The 18,607-nt window shown below is 45.0% G+C and overlaps 1 protein-coding gene across 5 annotated transcripts in view; it reads right to left on the minus strand.

Moving 5' to 3' along the window:
- The window catches only part of mib2 (MIB E3 ubiquitin protein ligase 2), a 68,996-nt gene that overhangs the window by 34,525 nt on the left and 15,864 nt on the right, over window positions 1-18,607 (minus strand). For 2 of the 5 annotated variants that reach the window (XM_088617354.1, XM_088617355.1), the window contains 2 exons: window positions 13,465-13,774; window positions 10,308-10,479 (listed from right to left, as the gene is read on the minus strand). In XM_088617354.1, the coding sequence (XP_088473480.1) occupies window positions 10,308-10,479; window positions 13,465-13,687 (395 nt within the window). In that variant the 5' untranslated portion in view covers window positions 13,688-13,774. Of the gene's footprint in view, window positions 1-10,307; window positions 10,480-13,464; window positions 13,775-14,412; window positions 14,566-16,901; window positions 16,923-18,607 lie in introns of those variants that run through there. The other 3 variants (XM_088617356.1, XM_088617352.1, XM_088617351.1) reach the window with 3 other exon arrangements.

Here is an 18,607-nt window from a genome sequence, read left to right on the forward strand (position 1 = left end):
CTTTCTTTACAGGCCTTGTAAAGCGCTGTGAGTGATTCAGACCCTAATGGGAATAATGAGAACCTACGTTTAATTGAACTGCCAGGCAAAAAGACAGACGACCTAGGAGCATCTTAGTCCCATTTTACAAGAAAAATTCATCTTTAAAACTACAAAGGGACTGGCAAATTTAATTAAAAGGGAACTTAAACCATCTTTCCCTTAAATGAAGGTGAATAAAATTCACTTATTTTCTTTTAACAAAAACTCAAAGAGAAAAGGAAGGGTTTTGAGTGAGTCAAGCACATACTGTATGCCATGAAAAAAATTTAACAAGCTCTAATGTCAACCTCTAACGCTGATGCTCTTTAGGTGCTGGCGAAAGGAAAAAGTATTTCGCCTGAAACACAAAAACAAAATAGGATTCATTTGATATTTTCCACGCACAATTTAATCTCTTATTTAAGACAAGCGATGGGAGGTTGAAATTCTCTGCATGCTGGATTAAAACTAAACCACAAAAAGCGAAGCGCACTATTCTCAGAAAAGCTGCAGGGCAAAAGAAACTCCGAGTCCCTAGAGGGTTTGAGGAGCACATGGCTCACTAGCTGAGGGGAGAGCAGGTTACGTGCGGACTACACAGGGCGTCTGATGTGGCTTCAGTAACTGGGGCACAGCTGCCTGGACAGCTGAGGACACTGGTGCTTGTGCTTCCTGGTGAACTCATGGGCCACTACGCCCCTGCCCTTATACTGCACTATCCACATTCTCAACCTCAGACAACATGACAGCTAGCAATATTTAACAATAATAATAAAATTCTGACCGGTAACTTTAATTTGTTGAACTAAATATCTCTTGTACAGCCTCAAGTTGAAATAAGATATGTTGTTCAAAATCCCGGTGAGGTGAATGGACAGTAAAATAAGCTGGGCTCTTTAAAACGGTGAATCAAGCCACATCTACAAGCTTAATCTGTGGAACAAGTGAGAAACACGAAGACCCGAGCAACAGTTAAAACGCTGTTGGGTCTTTTGTGATGTAAACCAAATTTGGTTCTGGATCATTTATATTCAAATCTGCCCAATTACCCAGTGGGCAAAACAGAGGTCAGGAATGACTGCATGACTTTCATATGATGCTTTGTAATTGAATGCTCAGCACTGGGAATTTGACACAGAATTATCTATAGCTCTGCAACATTCATGTGACTGGAATACTGTCTGGCACCCAGACATGCAACTGTTATGACCTGGACCTCTAGGCCAAGTACTGTACATGACGGGCCCTGAAGAAGCAGCTTCAGTACACTGGTACACTGTCAGGCCCAGTCAAGCCCATGTGGAAATGACAGCAACTAAAAAGTCCAGTTCCAAATGAGAAATCAAAAAATCAAAAATAAGATTATACAGATCTTGTTTCTTCCGTAAGTGGGCAGGGCGTAGCGCACAGCGCCTGGTTTGGGGGGGGGGGGGTATTGCATCTTCTGCTCTAATCACACCATTTTGGCTCCCACAACTCACAGTTTGATTTGTGAATGCAGTTGTCTCTCTGCATTAATAAGGGTCACCCACCACTGCGCTCCCTGATCATCACAGGCAGTTTTGGGACCAAGGCATGCAGGGGGCTGCTCAATCTGGAGGGAGAGGCAGAAACCATGTATAACCTAGAGTAGCTTAAGGGCACCTCTCCTTCCAAGACAAGGACATAGGCTCACACCTGCTTAGCTTCACTGAGTTACCAGTTGTGTGCTGCATGGCGGTATAGCTGTTGACTACAGTAGCTATTTGTTCCCTGGGTTTCCTCTGGCTATTCCTTGAAAGAAGCAAGAGAACCGGCTTCCATGATGAAAAATCATTCTACCTGCTGCCTACAGTATGTTAATACTTCTTCTTAAAAACCAGTTTTTCTGGTTCCGAGAGATGTTTTATTATCTATGTTTTTTTAAATGCACCCACATTTCTGCCGAAGTTAAAGAAAAAAGTTCTGTTGAGTAATCATTTTCAGTTTGACCCTACAGTACCTCCAAAAAAGAGAATAGCTCCAAAGAACAGGGAGAGCAACTAAACGGGCTTCCTGCTATGTTAAGTATGCGGTGCTGAAAGCAAGTTTCCCAGCTGCAATAGCTCACAGAAGAGAGACAGTTCGAAACACTTAACCCACTCTGAATCAATTCCTTAGAGCAAATGTCTGAAAAAATGAAGCAAAATATTATTGGTATGAATTGAATGCTATCGCATTGCACTATGAACACCAGCTGGGAGAGGTTTGTGTAAAATACTCCTGCTGTGCAGACTGATCCACGCGCAGACAAATTGTCACGTCTCTAGAATTAAGCCGTCAGCCCCCTTACAGCGCAGGCAGAAGACTGGTTCAGAAGACTTCATGGCAATCGTTAGTATGAAAGAAGAATAAGAGCATCTGGAAATTCTCACAAAAACAGGGGTCTGCTTCTCATACGAGAGCATCTCTAGACAGCGGACCCTCAGGGACAGAGATGCAGGAGCCGGTCTGTGCCCGGCTGGACTCGAGAGCTTTTTTAACTGCTGCAGTTTGAGCGCTGCACCCTGGGGGATTTCTCCACGGCGACACAGATGATAACTTCCGCATGGGAGAATGCCTGAAAAACCCAATGGAGGGTGAACAATTTAATGGAAGATTACACGAAGTGGGGAAAACACCCATCATGAAAAACAGCATCTCCCCCCAGAGTGGGGGCGGTGTGGTGGCTCTGTGTCTCAGGATCTGCGCCTGTGGCTGGAAGGTTGCCGGTTCAAATCCCGCAGCCGGCAGAGGAATCCTACTCTGTTGGGCCCCTGAGCAAGGCCCTTCACCCCAACTGCTCCAGGGGCGCCGTACGATGGCAGACCCTGCGCTCTGACCCCAAGCTTCTCTCCCTGTCTGTGTGTCTCATGGAGAGCAAGCTGGGGTCTGCGAAAAGATAATTCCTAATGCAAGAAAATTTTAAAGGGTTAATAAAGTGATGTTATTATTATTATTATTATTAAAACGAAACAGTGCCGACAGTAAAAACAAATGCCATCGTTTTCTCCACTGAATGCTCTGCCTTGAACTGACACTAACATGCCAAGTCGTATGTCCACTCCTGCACTGTCTCTTATCGACACCACACAATGCAGAAGAACAAAACATAGAATCACAATTAAAACAGATAAAGAGGAAAGCATATGTTCTGCTTTCGGATGGTGAAAACTCAGAAATTAATCACTGGGTCCGGTTTGTTTTTTGCATTTTCTTTTACATCAGCTGGATTTCTTGGAGATATAGCTGTTTTGTTCTTTTCACTGTGCTCAGCATTTAGCTAGGGAACAACTAGTGCAAACAAGAACATTACACAATGGCAGAGGATGAAGTCAACCTGTGTTGAAGAGCTCCTCTAAGACCTTTGAGTTGGGAGGTATGTGTGTCTGTATTTGTACATGCCAAGGTTGGATGACACCCTTGTGTAAGAGCAGGTCAGCTCAAAAATAAGATTGCAGATCTTTGCATTTTAGAAAATAAACTGTGATTCATTCGGTAACTCTTTCTCCTTATCCTCTGCTTCATTGCTTCATGGTTAAGCTTTTAGAAATTATGGTGCTGATAATATGGGCTCAGCTATATATACTGTACCACAGAGGCTTTGCCAGACATTAACACTGGTGATACGCTGGGTTCACATTGTATTTGGACTTCATAAAGGAGGGCAGCTAATAATAATGATAAGGAACAAGAAGAGGTTAAATCCATGCTTAAAAAAACGAAAACATGTTGATTTGGCAGTGGATCCGTTTTTCATGTGACGCATTACATAATTACAGTGGACTATTATAGCATGTGTTCTTCAAAATCATACAAAATGACTCTCATACTGCAATTCTAAATATAAAAATTAGCAACTGTAGGTTTTTGCAAGCAGAATTAACTCACCCCTTAATTACAAGTAGGCAGAAAGGTTTTTTTGCCTCATGCACAATTTAGAAATGTCTGCTTCTGATGTAATTTATTGTGGTTTCTTTTTTCCTCTCTACCGTATTGAAAGATTTTCCTGTCAGGGTGAGTCAACACTCTAAGGATGTGCTGAAATGATTAAGTGATTATCACAAGTGACACTTCACACCCTCCGTCCCACTGTGAAGTGCTGTGTGCCCTGGGACATCCCTGAAGAGAATACAGAGCATTTGCCTGTACCCATTTCTCTGTACAGCACATGACTCTGCATGTGTGGCCCAGAGTTAAAAGAAAAGGCTTTTCAGCTACTCCGATTCAAAGTTAAGGTCGCAGGTGTCTGGAGTGAGTGTGCTTGGCAGTGACTAAGGGCTTGCGATTATTTGGATTTTCCTTGACACCTGCTCAGAGATCCTGAGGATAAGGGCTAGCGTGCAGCTGACAGGTCCCTTCCCCCCTCCTCACCTCCCCGCCTCCCCTGGGCGCTCTCTGGAACTGCAGAGAAAATGCTGCAGCAGCTGACTTCCTGGTGGCCAACTGTGTCCTCACAGGGCAGCCAGCTCCAGCCTAGCCGCACTGAGCACTGTGAGAACGCTCCCTCTCCTTCTGTCTCGGCTCTGTCGTTTTGAATCAATCCCTCTGCCCTTCTCTCAGCTGCTCACATACATAGAAATGCATAAACATCAGAATGAGCGAAAGCAAGAGTTAGTGAATAACCGACCGGTTTACTCAGCTCAGCGGTAATCAGGTGCTTCTTTTTCCAGTGAAGTAAACACTGTATCATGCTCACATACTCTATCTCCATTCCCCTCTCCCTTTTAGATTTCTGTGTCTGCACAAAAAGTGAAGCTTCTTGAATTTTAATTTGCCCAGCCAACCTGAACCCTTTTCTTGTTACTGTTATTTACGTAACAAAGCTCTGCTCCACAACGATGAGAGAAATCAGAACAAGCCCCGCAGGCTGCCAGCATCGCCGGCCAGTCTCTTCTGGCAATACCACTGACAGCAGCAGCGCACCGACAGGGCAGTCACATGCTATTAGTTCACTGCCTACTTCCTACAGCAGGGAAGGTGAGGCTGGAGAATATGAGATCGCTTGTATCCCCACCCTCTTTAAGTATTCTGCAGATGTGGTCTTAAAACAAGAGTATCCATTAATATCTCCAGGCATCAAAGCCCCGGCGTCACATCTCACTGAAGGAGCTCATTGGTATTGATTTGCCTCTTTCTCCGCTGGCTAACATAAATTTTAATCAATGCTACCAGAGAACAAGGCCTTCGAGAAACAAGAAGAGGCCATTAGCTTTGTTTTTGCTTCACCTAATTTCTCCATGTGTCCCAAAGTGCACACATCGGGCCGCTCTCTCACGCATCTGTGCCATTTCATTAAAAGCCAGTGTTGTGGTTTTGCTCCTGCTTCGGTTCTGCGCCTGTATATCTTAGTCCATTTTTCATGTTACTTTCATTGCTCACTCCATTCAGACAGCAACGGAATTCTGCCATTCACCACATACAGTAGCTCTCTAGGACTTGACTTATGTCCACATGAAACAGAGTGAAGAAATAAACAGGATAAGCAGAATATTCAGCTTTATTCTTTGAATGTCCAATACCTGTTTGCATTTACATAACACTCATTCAAACCTGATTGATTTCAGTCGCATTTAAAAAAAATGTATTAACTGCTTGTGCTCCGTCACCCTTAGCTAAACAGGTTCAGCTGAATGGAGGACATTGGGATTACCACAGATAACTAGAGTGTGGGAAACAACTACAGTACCAAAGACATCTACTGTACATCGTGGTGTATCTTTTCATGAATCCATTGTTAGCTTTATAAAGTGCAGAAGGTACAGAAGACTGTTAAAAGGGCATAAAATACAAGAGATCAGCATCTTTCTCAGTCAGAAACTGATAGGCATGTCGCCACATTTATAATGCATCTGCATATTAACATGAATCTTTATTGATGTCATTGTGCTGTGCAGCGAGGCACACAGTCCAGGACTGCATAAACAGCCAACACAGCAGCTAACCTACCTTACTGCTGTCTCTGCAGTGAATGCATTGACAGAAGCAAATCAGTCTAAATAATAAATCCAAAACATGCTTAATCTAGGAATCTGTAGCAGGATACCATGCCTTCTTATCTGTTAGCCAGCACAGAATACGGAATTCAATTTGGGTGCAGAGGACAGAGTACATCCTGCAGAATTCATCCCTCACAATCCTCAGTAACCATAGCACCCATCCACTCTGCAGCCAATAGTGTTAACAGGCTGTGATCCGTGATCTGCAGCAGATTAATGACACATCTTACATTTTTCTTTCTACTACATTACAATGGCCTAGTTTTGAATGTCATGTGTACCAAAGCTGTTCGTTAAATTTTTTTAAAAAGATTTTTAGGAAGTAGCTGGCAGGGAAATACTTCACAGATGATAACAAAGGCATGTACGTACCAATGTGATGCACAAACCAGGGCTGCTAAAACAACTCCTATTCTGGCAGTTTTGTATATTATCACATTGCCTCTGGCTGCATTATGATACCAACTTATCACTCTGTCTCACAGCTTTTATTCCATCTAATTTCAGAAATACAATGCACCGCTCCTTCAAGGGAACATGACTTTTCATTGAGTTACAGAAGTTAACTTTTGTTAAAGCTTGCCGAGGGAAGAGGACCAAGGCACCTCCTTGCTTTAAGACAAATAATCACACTGGCAACCCGTGTAATAAAACTACTGTGCGTGAAATAAAGAGAGAAGGCAATTCAATTCTTAAAACAAAGCCTGACTGTTGCGATTACTTGAATTATGATAATATTTAATGTTCCACTTGGATGTATTCTTATATGAAGCTATTAGTACTACTGCCATGATCTTCCCACTTCAGTTTGATTTGAAATCCCAGACAGGCCATTAGTTTCTACAAAAGTAAAACTGGTTTTCCTTTCTCACTCCAAGAGGATAAAAACCACTTATAAGGCCCCAGAGTGTTCTGTATCCTCAGCAGAATGCCCTGGATTTGGGATTATTTTCCCCACCAAATTCCAGGAAATGTGCTCCCTGACCAGGGAAATGTGCTCAGAGTTAGCTTGGAAAAGGTCACTGTGTCTGTTTGCTGTTGTTTTTCTGTTATGAATTGACCCTGCTCCCTCCCAAGAAGTCATTGTAATTTCTCAGCCTGTGGAACCTTGCCTTCTAAGCAAGATTGCAGAAACAGATAGAGTACCTGGCGGGGACATCCAAATATGCAGCTAAGGTGTGATGATTTTTTTTTTTTTAAGGCCATGAATCTTGAGTGTTGGCTGCTATTTTAAAAACATCTCAGTTTCATTTTCTTTAATGCATTAAAAATATCCACAAATGATAACAGAGATCTACTTTCAGCTGAATTACAGGAAACACTCCAGGATGAGACAAACATTCTTCCTTAAAATAGCTAATTTAATCCCTGAATTCCCACGCCTGTCAGAATCAGAACAGCTTCCAATCCTATTGTGGCAGAATTTAGTAGAGCTGTAGCTCAGTCTATGATCGCCTGTCATGGCCTAAGGAAAAGACAGAGAGCCTCACAAATAATAGTTTTTAAAGTAAATGTATGTAAATTTCCAATAATTATGTTCTGTTCGTTGTAAATGTATTCCTGTTATCGCTTTGTGAAATTCATGGGTCATAGCAGCAACGCTCTTTGCTCAGCACCGGTATGATCAGTTCAGAAAGACTGGTGAACTGCTGTGTCCCAATAGGCCAGTCTGAGGCATCATGCACTTCAGGCCTCTTGTCTTGGCCTGTTCCAGTACTAGGCACATGTAAGGCCTTTTTGCACATGTCATTTTTCTCCCAGAGTACAGCTCTCAAACTGGGGTAGACTCCCCCCAGCAAGCTTAAACTTAAAGAGGTTAACCGGGGGTAAAAAACTGAACTGTTAACACAACTGGGTGACACTCATCCTGAGCTGAAATCTGGTAGAATATCTACAAACCGAAGGAAAGCAAGAAGTGAAAATACTCTGAAATGGTTATTCTGTCAGTGTGTTTGGACCGCTTTGCCATTCTGCTGGGGTATCGAGAGGAATTTCGCTCAAATCCCGCTGTATAAAAACAATTACAGTTTTCTGGATAAATAAAATAATCTTTAGAATAGCATAATCACATTTTAAATGACACACTACTGAGACTGACCTACATTACATGTGGCATTATTAGAAACATAGAGGATGATATTAAGCCAGTTCCCATTTTTAAACAGCATTATAACATTGCTGATTTTGCTAAGACACTGATCATCATGGTATGCAGCAGTTCTGTCTGTAAGGGGATGTGGTCTTTGTTTGTTTTTTTTATCGTGTTGACCTTGGGATGACGAAAGCCATGTGAAAGGATTAGGTTTGAGCATGTTGCAGATGTTGGGGGGGAAAAGGCAAGCAGGGCTGAATTCAGGCACAAGTCAACATGGTGCCTGCCTGTGGGGCAACACAACCAAGGATTCGAAATACAAATGCAAGAGCAGAATTAGAATGAGCAAAGCAGCGTCTGGAGAACAAATGGAGAGCAGACAGGTCCGAGGATCACGAACAATCGCTTAAAAACTAACACAAAAAGCAATCAGGTCATACTGTACAATTAAACTTGCAACTTAAACGGCTGTTCTCTGTTCTTTGAGAGACCTCTCTGCTGAGACTGACAAAGGGGTTTATAACAAGGAAGGAGGGACTGCGCTGTGCTGAGAAGACAATGCTTCTGAGTTGCATGGAGCTGCCTATTTGTGGGTAATTGGGATATGAATTATTTATAATGGGGGACCAACCTACATTGCAACGCAGCCTTCAGAAAAAGCGCGAGAAATTAATCTTTTGCCGTCACTGCCCCAACGGACCGCCGAAAAAGCTTATCTTCCCCAGAGCCGCCACATGAACGAGGCCCACAGCACTGGGAGGGTCATTTTCGAACACAACCAGGAGAAAAAAAAACCTCAAAAGAAAACAAACCTCCCCATCCACCGTCAATGGCGGACCACGAGCTTGTCAGAGCAGTGGAATAGCCTTTTTTAAAGAAAACTCCATTCAAAACGGCCTGCCTTCCAGATCGAGGAGGACAGGTGCCTGACATCTGCTCCACTCCACCTCTTGAGAGAGAGACAACGTGAGGCAGGCAGGCAGGCAGCAGGGCCGAGCAAATCTCCACCAGTGTGCACTGGATCTAAGTAATCCGATTTCAAAAGGCAACTCGTTATGCTGCTAAAGACGCAGTTTCAGCTGACGTGACCAATCTGCACACAGGGCAAGGCAAGACCTCCCTAACCCTCTTCAGATGGAAGAGGCACCACTATTTCTGCTGAGACGTGAAAACTGGGGGTTTCAGAGAAGCTTACACCGACACGAGCTTCGCTGGAAAGTCTACAAATTTCTGCCGATAAAGCCGATTCCTCTGACAATGTGTGCCAACCAAGTGCTGCTAGCTATTATTTTTATGCCCTCACCGAAAACAACTCACAGATTACTAAAGGTTCAGCGCCCGTTGTCACCGGGTATGAAGCCGCCCTTTACAAAAGCTGACTGTCAGGAGGTGGCTCTGTTCCCAGCAACAGCAGATTATTAGCAGCTACAGTATTTTTACGACATGAACAGCTTTGCCACATTTGGCAAAAAAAAAATTAAACATGGAAAATAGTCTTCTTTTAATTGTTTTTTGGCAACAGGGCAGCTCCACAGAAACTCTATTTGTGAAAAACACTTCTGCACGTGCACCTCCATGCAGCACCGACTCTGATAACTCCTGCTAAGCACAGTCATGAATGGGCAAGTGGCCAATCTTTGCCTACTGCAGCATTTCATTAAAGATTAAAATGCACAGAAGCACAGTTCAGATGCAAAGCAAAGGCATGGCGTCTGCATGGAGACCTACAAGCGCATGCACAGTTGTACTGTGTGCACACAGTTATCATGGAGAAGGTCTATATAGACATGGGACTTCCCACCCCAATGTTAAGACCTTTTCTGAATTACACAGACGGGTTTCTGTCTTTACGCGCCCTGTTAGAGGTTCAGCTCTTACGATTTCAACAGAAAATGGGAATCCTGGCAATGCGCACGAACTGGCAGGCCCACAAACAAGTCTGTGCAGCGGGCCTTAGAATGTGGAACGGACATAAAATGTCGCAGCTCTTTTTTCAGGTGCGGAAATCTTTGCCGTCACATAACACGGCAGCAAAAGAGAGATGTTATGCAAGAGAGCGGGGTCCTGATTTGCCGCCCTGTGAAAGGCTTGTGGGAGAAGCTTGATGAGGAAGACAGGCAAATCAGTGGCAAAGGAGGAACACCGGCAGCTTTATCGGCGCTGGCGGAGAGCGAGCAGCTCGGGGCCCGGTTACTTACGGCTGGGAGTGCGCGGTTTCGTAGCGCTCGAAGGCGTGGCTCAGGTCGTGCTTGTTGTTCATGTAGCACTGCGTGCACAGGTCGTAGTCGAAGCACACCTTGCACTTCCAGCGCATTCCCATGATGCCGTGCTTCTTGCAGCTGTCGCAGATGATGTTGGAGTGGCGAACCCCTGGAAGGCAGGAGAGCAGGGAGAGGAGTGTAGCCAAACTTATCGGCAATTCGTCACACAACACACAACCTGCGAACACATCTGGGACCAAGAAACATGTAGAACTGCACTCAAGAACTCGCATACTCTGCTAAGGTTTCTATTGTGAGTGAAGGACCTTATCTCTTTAGGTAGCAGAACTCAAAGAGGAAGCAGAGAGATTCGTAATTTTATTTGATATATACTGGTGGGTTGTCAAGTACCAAAGGTCAAAACTGCTGTTCTGGTATATAATTAAAGAAAAAAAAATTAAAGCTACAACTACTCCACCTTAACCTTAATCAGCTCATTAGAAACCCATTAAGAGAGATAAGGAGACTACAGGCAAGAAACATGCAATTATTCACAGCAATGAATGCTTTTTGGGTCTTTAAGTCTTTAATAAAAAAAAGTATGAAATACCATTGTAATTATGATAATAATCAAATTAATCTAATATCAGGATACTTCAGTGAAGTGCAGTAACCCAGTGGGCACAGACAAGGAGGGGACTCTGCAGTGTGAAGTAGTAGTGTGTAATTAACAAGCACAATCTATTATTGATCAATTCAGCAATGTTGGTACTGAATTGATCACTGAGGGCGAGATCTTCCTAAAGCGATCAACTATTACCCCCACGATCACAAGGAGAGGAAAGATGCTGAAGTCAATAGCTGAGGCAGATCACGGCACTAAGCAAGGGCTGCACTGTTTATTTCTTCCAGGGCTTCACAGGGCGCCCACCCTCCTCTCTGCCACAGTGCAATTACTAAGTACTGAAGCACGACAGCCCTCGAGACCAAACCGCCCCTCCTCCAAACCCTCTGCCTCTCTCTCGCTCACTCACACGCTCGATTAAATATTAGAGCCACTTCTTCTGAGCCAGAAAAATGCTGTCCTAATAGGGGAAAATTTATATAAATCTTGGGCTTCGTTTCCTCGCGGTGCCTGAAAATAACATCAGGCCCTCGTTATTAAAATAGACTTGACATACGAAAAAGAATAGTAGAGGAGCATGGCTTGCCCCCAGAAAGGTGTGGAAGACACAGGAAGAACTCCAGCCGTACTTGCTGAAAGACCGAGTTACAGATATTATTAACTGCTGTAGCTGTATTGTTGATCTAGTTTGCTTAGAGGGTGAGGGTCCTGGCTGCTGAAGAATAAGAGAACAAGCAAGATTTTTTCATTTTTATTTGCAGTTTATTTTTAATACATATTTAGCAATTTACCCAAGTTACTCTTCAATTTACATCTCCCAGAACACCAAGAGAGGACAATTATTGGATCCAACATTTTCGTCCAGGGACCCTAGGATGCCAGTGGCAGTGCTGCTGTACCATCTAAATGAAGGATGTAGCCTGTACAGATGCATGCAGAAACAATTCAATCCGGGGAGGCTTGGTTAAAGATGCACAATGCATTCATCGGGCCTCATTTAGAATAGTGTACAATTCGGATCACAATTTTTTAATAGCAAAGATACTGCAAGTCTGGAATCAGTCCAGAGAAGAGCATCCAGATACATTCCAGGGATTCAAGGAGTGTATTACACTGACACGGCACCCAGCAGGGGCTGCATTGTTAACTGGCAGGCTGAAAGAGCGCGTGGTTTTGATTGCTTACTCTACATGAAGCTTGAATCAAAAATCAAAATCAAAGTGGAGCTTGGCCACAAAATGCCCAGTACCCTCCAGAAACCCCAGCTACAGCGATCCTGGGAGACACTGCAGGATGAGTATGAGCTCCAGTCACACTCTCTCCCCAGGTGCAGTGTCACCCCTCCCTCAGCCCCGGCAGAAGGCTGCTGCTGCCTGTCGCTTCATTTTTAATCAGCTCTGCCTGCTGTCCTGGTGGCTCATCCAGAGTGACGGATGCGCCGATTGTTAAACGCGTCTGAAGCAGTGATAAATCCTACGCAATCTTGTTCCGTTACGCCCTGCCCTGCGTCACGCTCCCTGCGGCCCACCTGTCTGTGGGATTCAGTCAGGCTAGGAAATGGATAAGATTAAAATAACAAAAACGATGAAACACATGACCGAGATCGGAAACGCATTTCTCTCCTGCATTTCGTAAAAGCATCCTGTTCTTTTGCTTGAAGGCACGCAGATGGAGGCCGTGTGCTGCTACTCTTTCAAATTAAAGATGTGTTAACGAGAGGACTCTCTGCGACGCAAAAGTTCTTCAGAGTCGCCAAGTTTCATGCACGGGCACAGCCTTGCTTGACCTCGGACAGCAACAGCCCCCGCGGGGATCTGAAGAGCTCACTTCGCTGGTTTAGACGAAAGACCGCAATCTGTCTTTCTTGGGAATTGAGAAATTTAAGCTGGTCAAACCTCGTCAACGTTTCACTCTGCTATCCAAACTGGAATCTGAAATTATTTCTGCTAAATATTGAAAGAAGCAAAAAAAATACAGCTTATCTTTAATAAAAACATAAAGATAAAAAAACACCTTCCAGAGGAATGCACAAGACCCTCCAGAACAGATTGACCACTGCGGTAAATATACACAGCCTCTTTAATTACGTGCATCAAATTTTCCCACACTCTAAAACAGGGGCAGAGAGCTTTGGCTCGCCCAGTCCACATCATTGCAGAAGTTTGATCCCGTCCTAAATTAACTAAGTACTTCGTTGACTGTGTATTGCTTAATTAAAGCCGGTGATACAGATGGCATCAGGAATTAAGGATGAGCTTGAGCAAAGACATCACTGGAATGGACAAGACAGGGCCACCGACAAAAGTTCCCTTTGCATTGCGCACCACGATTTCGCGGTCTTGTCCAGGTGTAGTGCAGTGAGGAATGCGGAGGCAGGCAGGTGAGGATGGCTGGGCTCCTGGGCATGGCTCTGTCCCAGGGTTCAGAGAGATGGGGACCCTACCTCCTTCACCTGAGCTACCCAGAATGGCCCTGGTGCAGGGCTTGCACAGGAGACAAAACCACGCTGCAATGAGACCCTGCACTCACCGATCTGTGCGTTGTCATACAGGAGCAGGTCATAGGCCCCTTGGTAGCCTGTGCGGTAGTTAGTGCGGGTCCCGTTGTCCCACTGCACCACCACGGTTTTGTCGGGCGTGGTGGTGCTGCCCTGGCGCCCGATCTCCACCACAGTGCCCACATGGCCCTCCCCGTCGTCCTGGCTGCCCCACTTCCAATCCACGCCGCGGACCACACGCATGCCGACCTCCATCCCGGCAGGCAGGGCGGCGCCCTCTTCAACGCCGGGGCCGGGGAGGGGAGGGAGAGAGCGAGGGGTCTGGCGGCGGCTCAGCGGAGGCTGCAGAAAGAACAAACGCCCGTCAGCTGGGGCCGGTAACACCTGTCTCCCCACACCTACCTGTCCAGACAGGTGAAGTACAAGCCAGCAGGCCGGACCTGTGCAGCACCCTTACAGGAGCTGGACTCAAGGCTGCTGTCCTGCTGGGGGAGGTTTTGCCCTGGCCGACAGTCTTTTCACAACATGTACATCAAGAGAGAAATCAGAGACCTGCCCCTTGCAGAGCACAAATAAATAACCTCTCAAATGCAGCACGAGTACAGGGGGGCGTGATTTAACATCACTCAGACATTTAAGCCAAGTTAGCTGAAAGCCAGCCTACGTAGAGTGCTTCAACTTCAGCACTCTTTAAAACTTTCTATAGAATAAAACCGCTCACATGGAAAATTCCCCCAGTCTCAGACCATGATAAAAATCAGGTTAAACCTCATCTCTTTCAGGAATTATTGCTACAGAACCATTTTGAAACACTGCGATTCATAGTGATGCTCAGTCCTTTCACACTGATAAGAGCTAAAAGTTCTCTCTCTTACTGCACTTCTGACCTCCTATGTTTAAATAAAGCGAATGACACGACCCAAACCTCCCGACAGAACTGACCAGCAGCCGTGCTATTAAGACAAAAAAAGGAAGAGTACCCTCCCAGCTGTGAGGCTTCTTTTTGAGAATCCCAGATCAGACTCCTGAAAAGTTACATCACGAGACTCGAAATCAGCAGAACTCCACATCTGTGCGACAGTTGTGGTGATGTAACGCAGGGCTGCGTCTCCCTCCATCTGCTCTGCCAGTCTCTCTGCCTCTCTGGGGCAGACAGGAAGGAGGCCGTGGATGTGTGCTTACGCCATGACTACGCAATGACACACACAGCCACATGTGCGGAATCAATTCTGGGAGTGTGAAACTCACTTTGAAGCGCCTTGGCTTCCTTACTGTTTTCTCGTGTCTAAGAAATAGAAGCCATGAACACTCAGGCAGTGACACAACCTGCCCAAGACTCTGTAGATACTGCCTCTTCATGTGGCTTGGTGACTTAACAGCTGTCCCATTCAAGCCATTCCACTGTCAACACTGTGCACCATGTGGAAATGAAACTTGGGACATCAAACATGCAACACAAACAAGACCATGGGAAGATCTTTCCATGGATGGCAGTATTAGAGTATTTGTTAAGCATGCTTTATCACTTCAGCATAACCACCATTTCTGCTCTAGATGACTGCATACTAACATTTTACTGATCCAATGCGCAGCTCTTATGATGCAACCTGTTTGAAAAAGCCAATTAGATTAATAAGCACCTTGTAAATAGGCCCTTTACATTTGAAACAATTTATACAATATTTTCAGAGAACACAAGTAGAAACTATGGGGAAGTACAATTATAGAGATCAGAAGTCATTTTTCATGTTGTGCTGTGGGAGTCTGAGTTATCCAGCTATGTTGTTGAAGGCGGTACCCTGGCTTCTCTCAAGAAATGGCTGGATGAGAACTGCAGATCAATCAAGCTACTAGCAACCAAATGAACCAGGTGAGCTGAATGTCCACCTTGCTTATGTGCCCTAATGTTCTGACATTCTGCTCAAACGTGCACTGAAACACATAGCTGATGTTTTGGGGGCAGCTGTACACTAAAACACTAATTTCTTAATTGTATGTACTTGCTAATGAAGGATGCCTTCATCCTAGCCAGTGGTCTTTAAGATGTTCCAGCAAATCAGCAAAGAACCTGCCAGTCTGTACGGTGACCATGCAGAGATATTGCTCCCTGCTCAAGGCAGCTGCTTGACATTACACTGGGTGGGTGAGGTTGCCATTACGTTCTGCAGAAGTTTTATTGGAGCTAGGTGAAATAAAGTGTAACACCCAGAGGGCTGAGTAAATGTTCCTACGATCCAACATCCCAGGGAATGGGAAGCTCCTGCTGTCCGAATGTGAAATCGCAGGGGAGGTGCAACTTCATTTACGTCATGCAGCTCAGTGCCATCGGCATCACAGCTTCCCCTTAAAAATTCCTCTGCTCAAACTGTGCAGCAACATAGACAAGCAGAGCTGTACCAATGCCTATCGTGTCATAAAAAGGGCTAATGAACACTGGAAATGCTTGAGCTCTTGGGGGTTGCAAATTATTATTTACAAAACTGTTTACAAGGCTTTGTGCACTGACTGTTAATTGCCACTTGTATGTGGTAATTACTGACTTTGCTAATTAATGCTGTGTAGATCATCTCCATTTTTACATGTGCTGTTAACATATCATTTAGTGTTAATGGCTTTCATGTTAATTACGTGTTAATTCACCAGTGGACTATGACTTCCACCTTAAAAGTGCCATGCATTCAAACACGTACAAACTAATACTGCAATGTGGTCAGCGACGTAAAATCATGTTAACAATATTGCCACGTGGTAGATGTACAATTAAAAAATGTACGAACAAACACTGTCATGTGGTTACCCTCGTTTACCAATGATGACCAGAGTATTTCAAGTTGACAGCAAATCTCATTATCTCTGCTTTAACTGACCACGGCCTTAAAAAAAGGTCAGAGGACTTGAGTTCCCCTTTTCTGGACGATCTGCCATCACTGCCAGCTCTGTCTTCTTGCATCCTGACTAAAATGGCCCCAGGGCTCTGTTGCAATTCGAATAAAGCACAAGCTGGGTGTCTGCAGGAGACTTTTCCTTGCCAATCGAAACCAGGTCTTTTGTGATCAGGCCTGCTTTTGCAGTACAAGACTGTTAATTAAAAGGAAGGATAGTGGCGTCAGGTAAGACAGGAGGAAAAGGACTTCTATCTTAAATTACACATGGGAAGCAAAAAGTCTCCAAAACCCCCTGGCTTTAGCACAGCAAAGGCGACAAAAGAGAGGATCCTTTAAGACGAGGAGTGGAGTGAAGTGGAGAAGGCAGAGCAGGTTAGAATCTGGGTCCGAGTTTTCAGCTTTCGTGCACTGCTTTCCCATCCATACAGGAAAATGTTCAGATTTGAAAATCATGATTAAAAGCCATTTCTTAAGGTCTGACTTTGTGAAATTAATGTTTTAAAGAAGCCACCAGAGCAGAAGTACTGCTCAAAAATAACTACACAAACTAACTTTCGAGAAGGCAAAGAATTGTCTTCGCTCACCGGCCACAGTAAAAACCTCCTCCAGTCTGTATGGAAACACTACAGCTTTGCGTTGGGATATGGAATCAACTTTTGTTTGCGACTTCAAGCTGAAGCATGACACTCGGGAGATTCCCACACACTTCAGATAAGCCGTAATGAACGTGCAAAGAAATTTTCCTTGTGGAAAAAAAAAAGCATTAAAGAAGCACATGGATGAAACAAGTCATGCAAGACAAGTGCAAAGTTAAACTGTTAGGATCCTGCACTATTAAGCAGTGTAATACAAAGCTGAGCCAATGTTAACACTATCCTATTGCCTACATGTTTTTAAGAGGTCTCCCTGGGGCCTTGGATTCATTACTGGAACAGTAACATTGTTTTTTTAAATTTTAGGTCAACCGCATTGTGAATTCTGAAGCAGTTGTTTTAGTTACAGGAGTGTTTCTATATATAGAGGGAAAAAACTGTAAATCTGATAATACCGTCACGCTTCATATTAAACTGAACAAATACAGCAAAGGTTTTAATAGATATTCTGTTTAATCAATGATTTCCTATAAACCAAGGTTGAACAGCTGTTAATAAAGCATCCACAGATATTCAGGAGCGAGGAGGTTAGGCAATGGTTAGAGTACGTATGAACCGTGCATTGCTTTGACAGATGCTTAAGCTGTAGTTCATTTTGTAGTAACATACCTAAAATCACATCATCATCACATCACTTTCAATCATCACTTATCCACTTCTGGGCCACAGTGGCAGCCTGGACGGGACTCCAGTCCATCACAGAGCACACACACCGGGGCCAGTTCACTTACCAGTGTGCCTTTGGACAACGGGAGGAAACCAGAGCACCCAGGGGAATCAAGGGGAGAACATACAAACCCCACGCAGATAGCACCTCAGGAATTGAAGCCAGGGCCCAAGGGCTTCTGGACTGCAGTGCCGACCACTGACCACCTGCTGCTTCCACAGGTCTGGCTCGAACTGGGACACGCTGCCTTTGCGGAGGCCTCACCGAGCACAGAGAGAGGAGAGGATGGCAACCCCTTCAGGGCACCAATCTTTGCTTTTGCTTGCTTGGGGCTTTTTTCTGCACCCAGATACTCTGGCACAGAAGCACACCCGCGCCTGGCCCGGCGGGTGTGTCCAAGTCGCAGTGGCTGCTGGCTGCAGCTCTTCATGGAGTTTAAAACTGGACGCAGGACTGGACGCTGACCAACCCCCCGCCCCTGCCAGACCATCGCCACTGCTGCTACTGCTCCGGCCAGCTCCGAGAGAGAGGAGCACAGAATCAAACTCCCGTCCGGGAACCTTCTCAAATGACAGCGTTCCCTGCCCAAAGCCTACGACTGTGTTTGCACTGTGTATTTAAACACACTGAGAATGTCTTGGCGGATTCTGGCGAGATGTCCTGCTGTCCTGCTGTGGCCGAAGAGCTGTAACAGCTGATACTTAACCCCAGTGCCTACAGTGAGACACACTGAGTGCCCCTCTCGGGCATTATACCAGTTGTGCGTCACTCTGTCATAACCTAGCTGTTTGACTAGTGTGACTGACCTGTCGGGTACATCTGTTGCCTCACGAAGGAGAGGGAGTTCACAAGCACAGCCAAGGCCGCAGCAGGGCAGAGAGAGCCAGGTGACTGCAGTGGTCACAGTCCAGTGTCAAGGCTACACAGATACAGCCTCACTCATTGTCTTTGTGAAACTCTCCCCCCTCCT

The sequence above is a fragment of the Lepisosteus platostomus genome, chromosome 23 (genome assembly GCF_059453375.1).
Source record: "Lepisosteus platostomus isolate fLepPlt1 chromosome 23, fLepPlt1.hap1, whole genome shotgun sequence".
NCBI classification, from domain to species: Eukaryota; Metazoa; Chordata; class Actinopteri; order Semionotiformes; family Lepisosteidae; genus Lepisosteus; species Lepisosteus platostomus.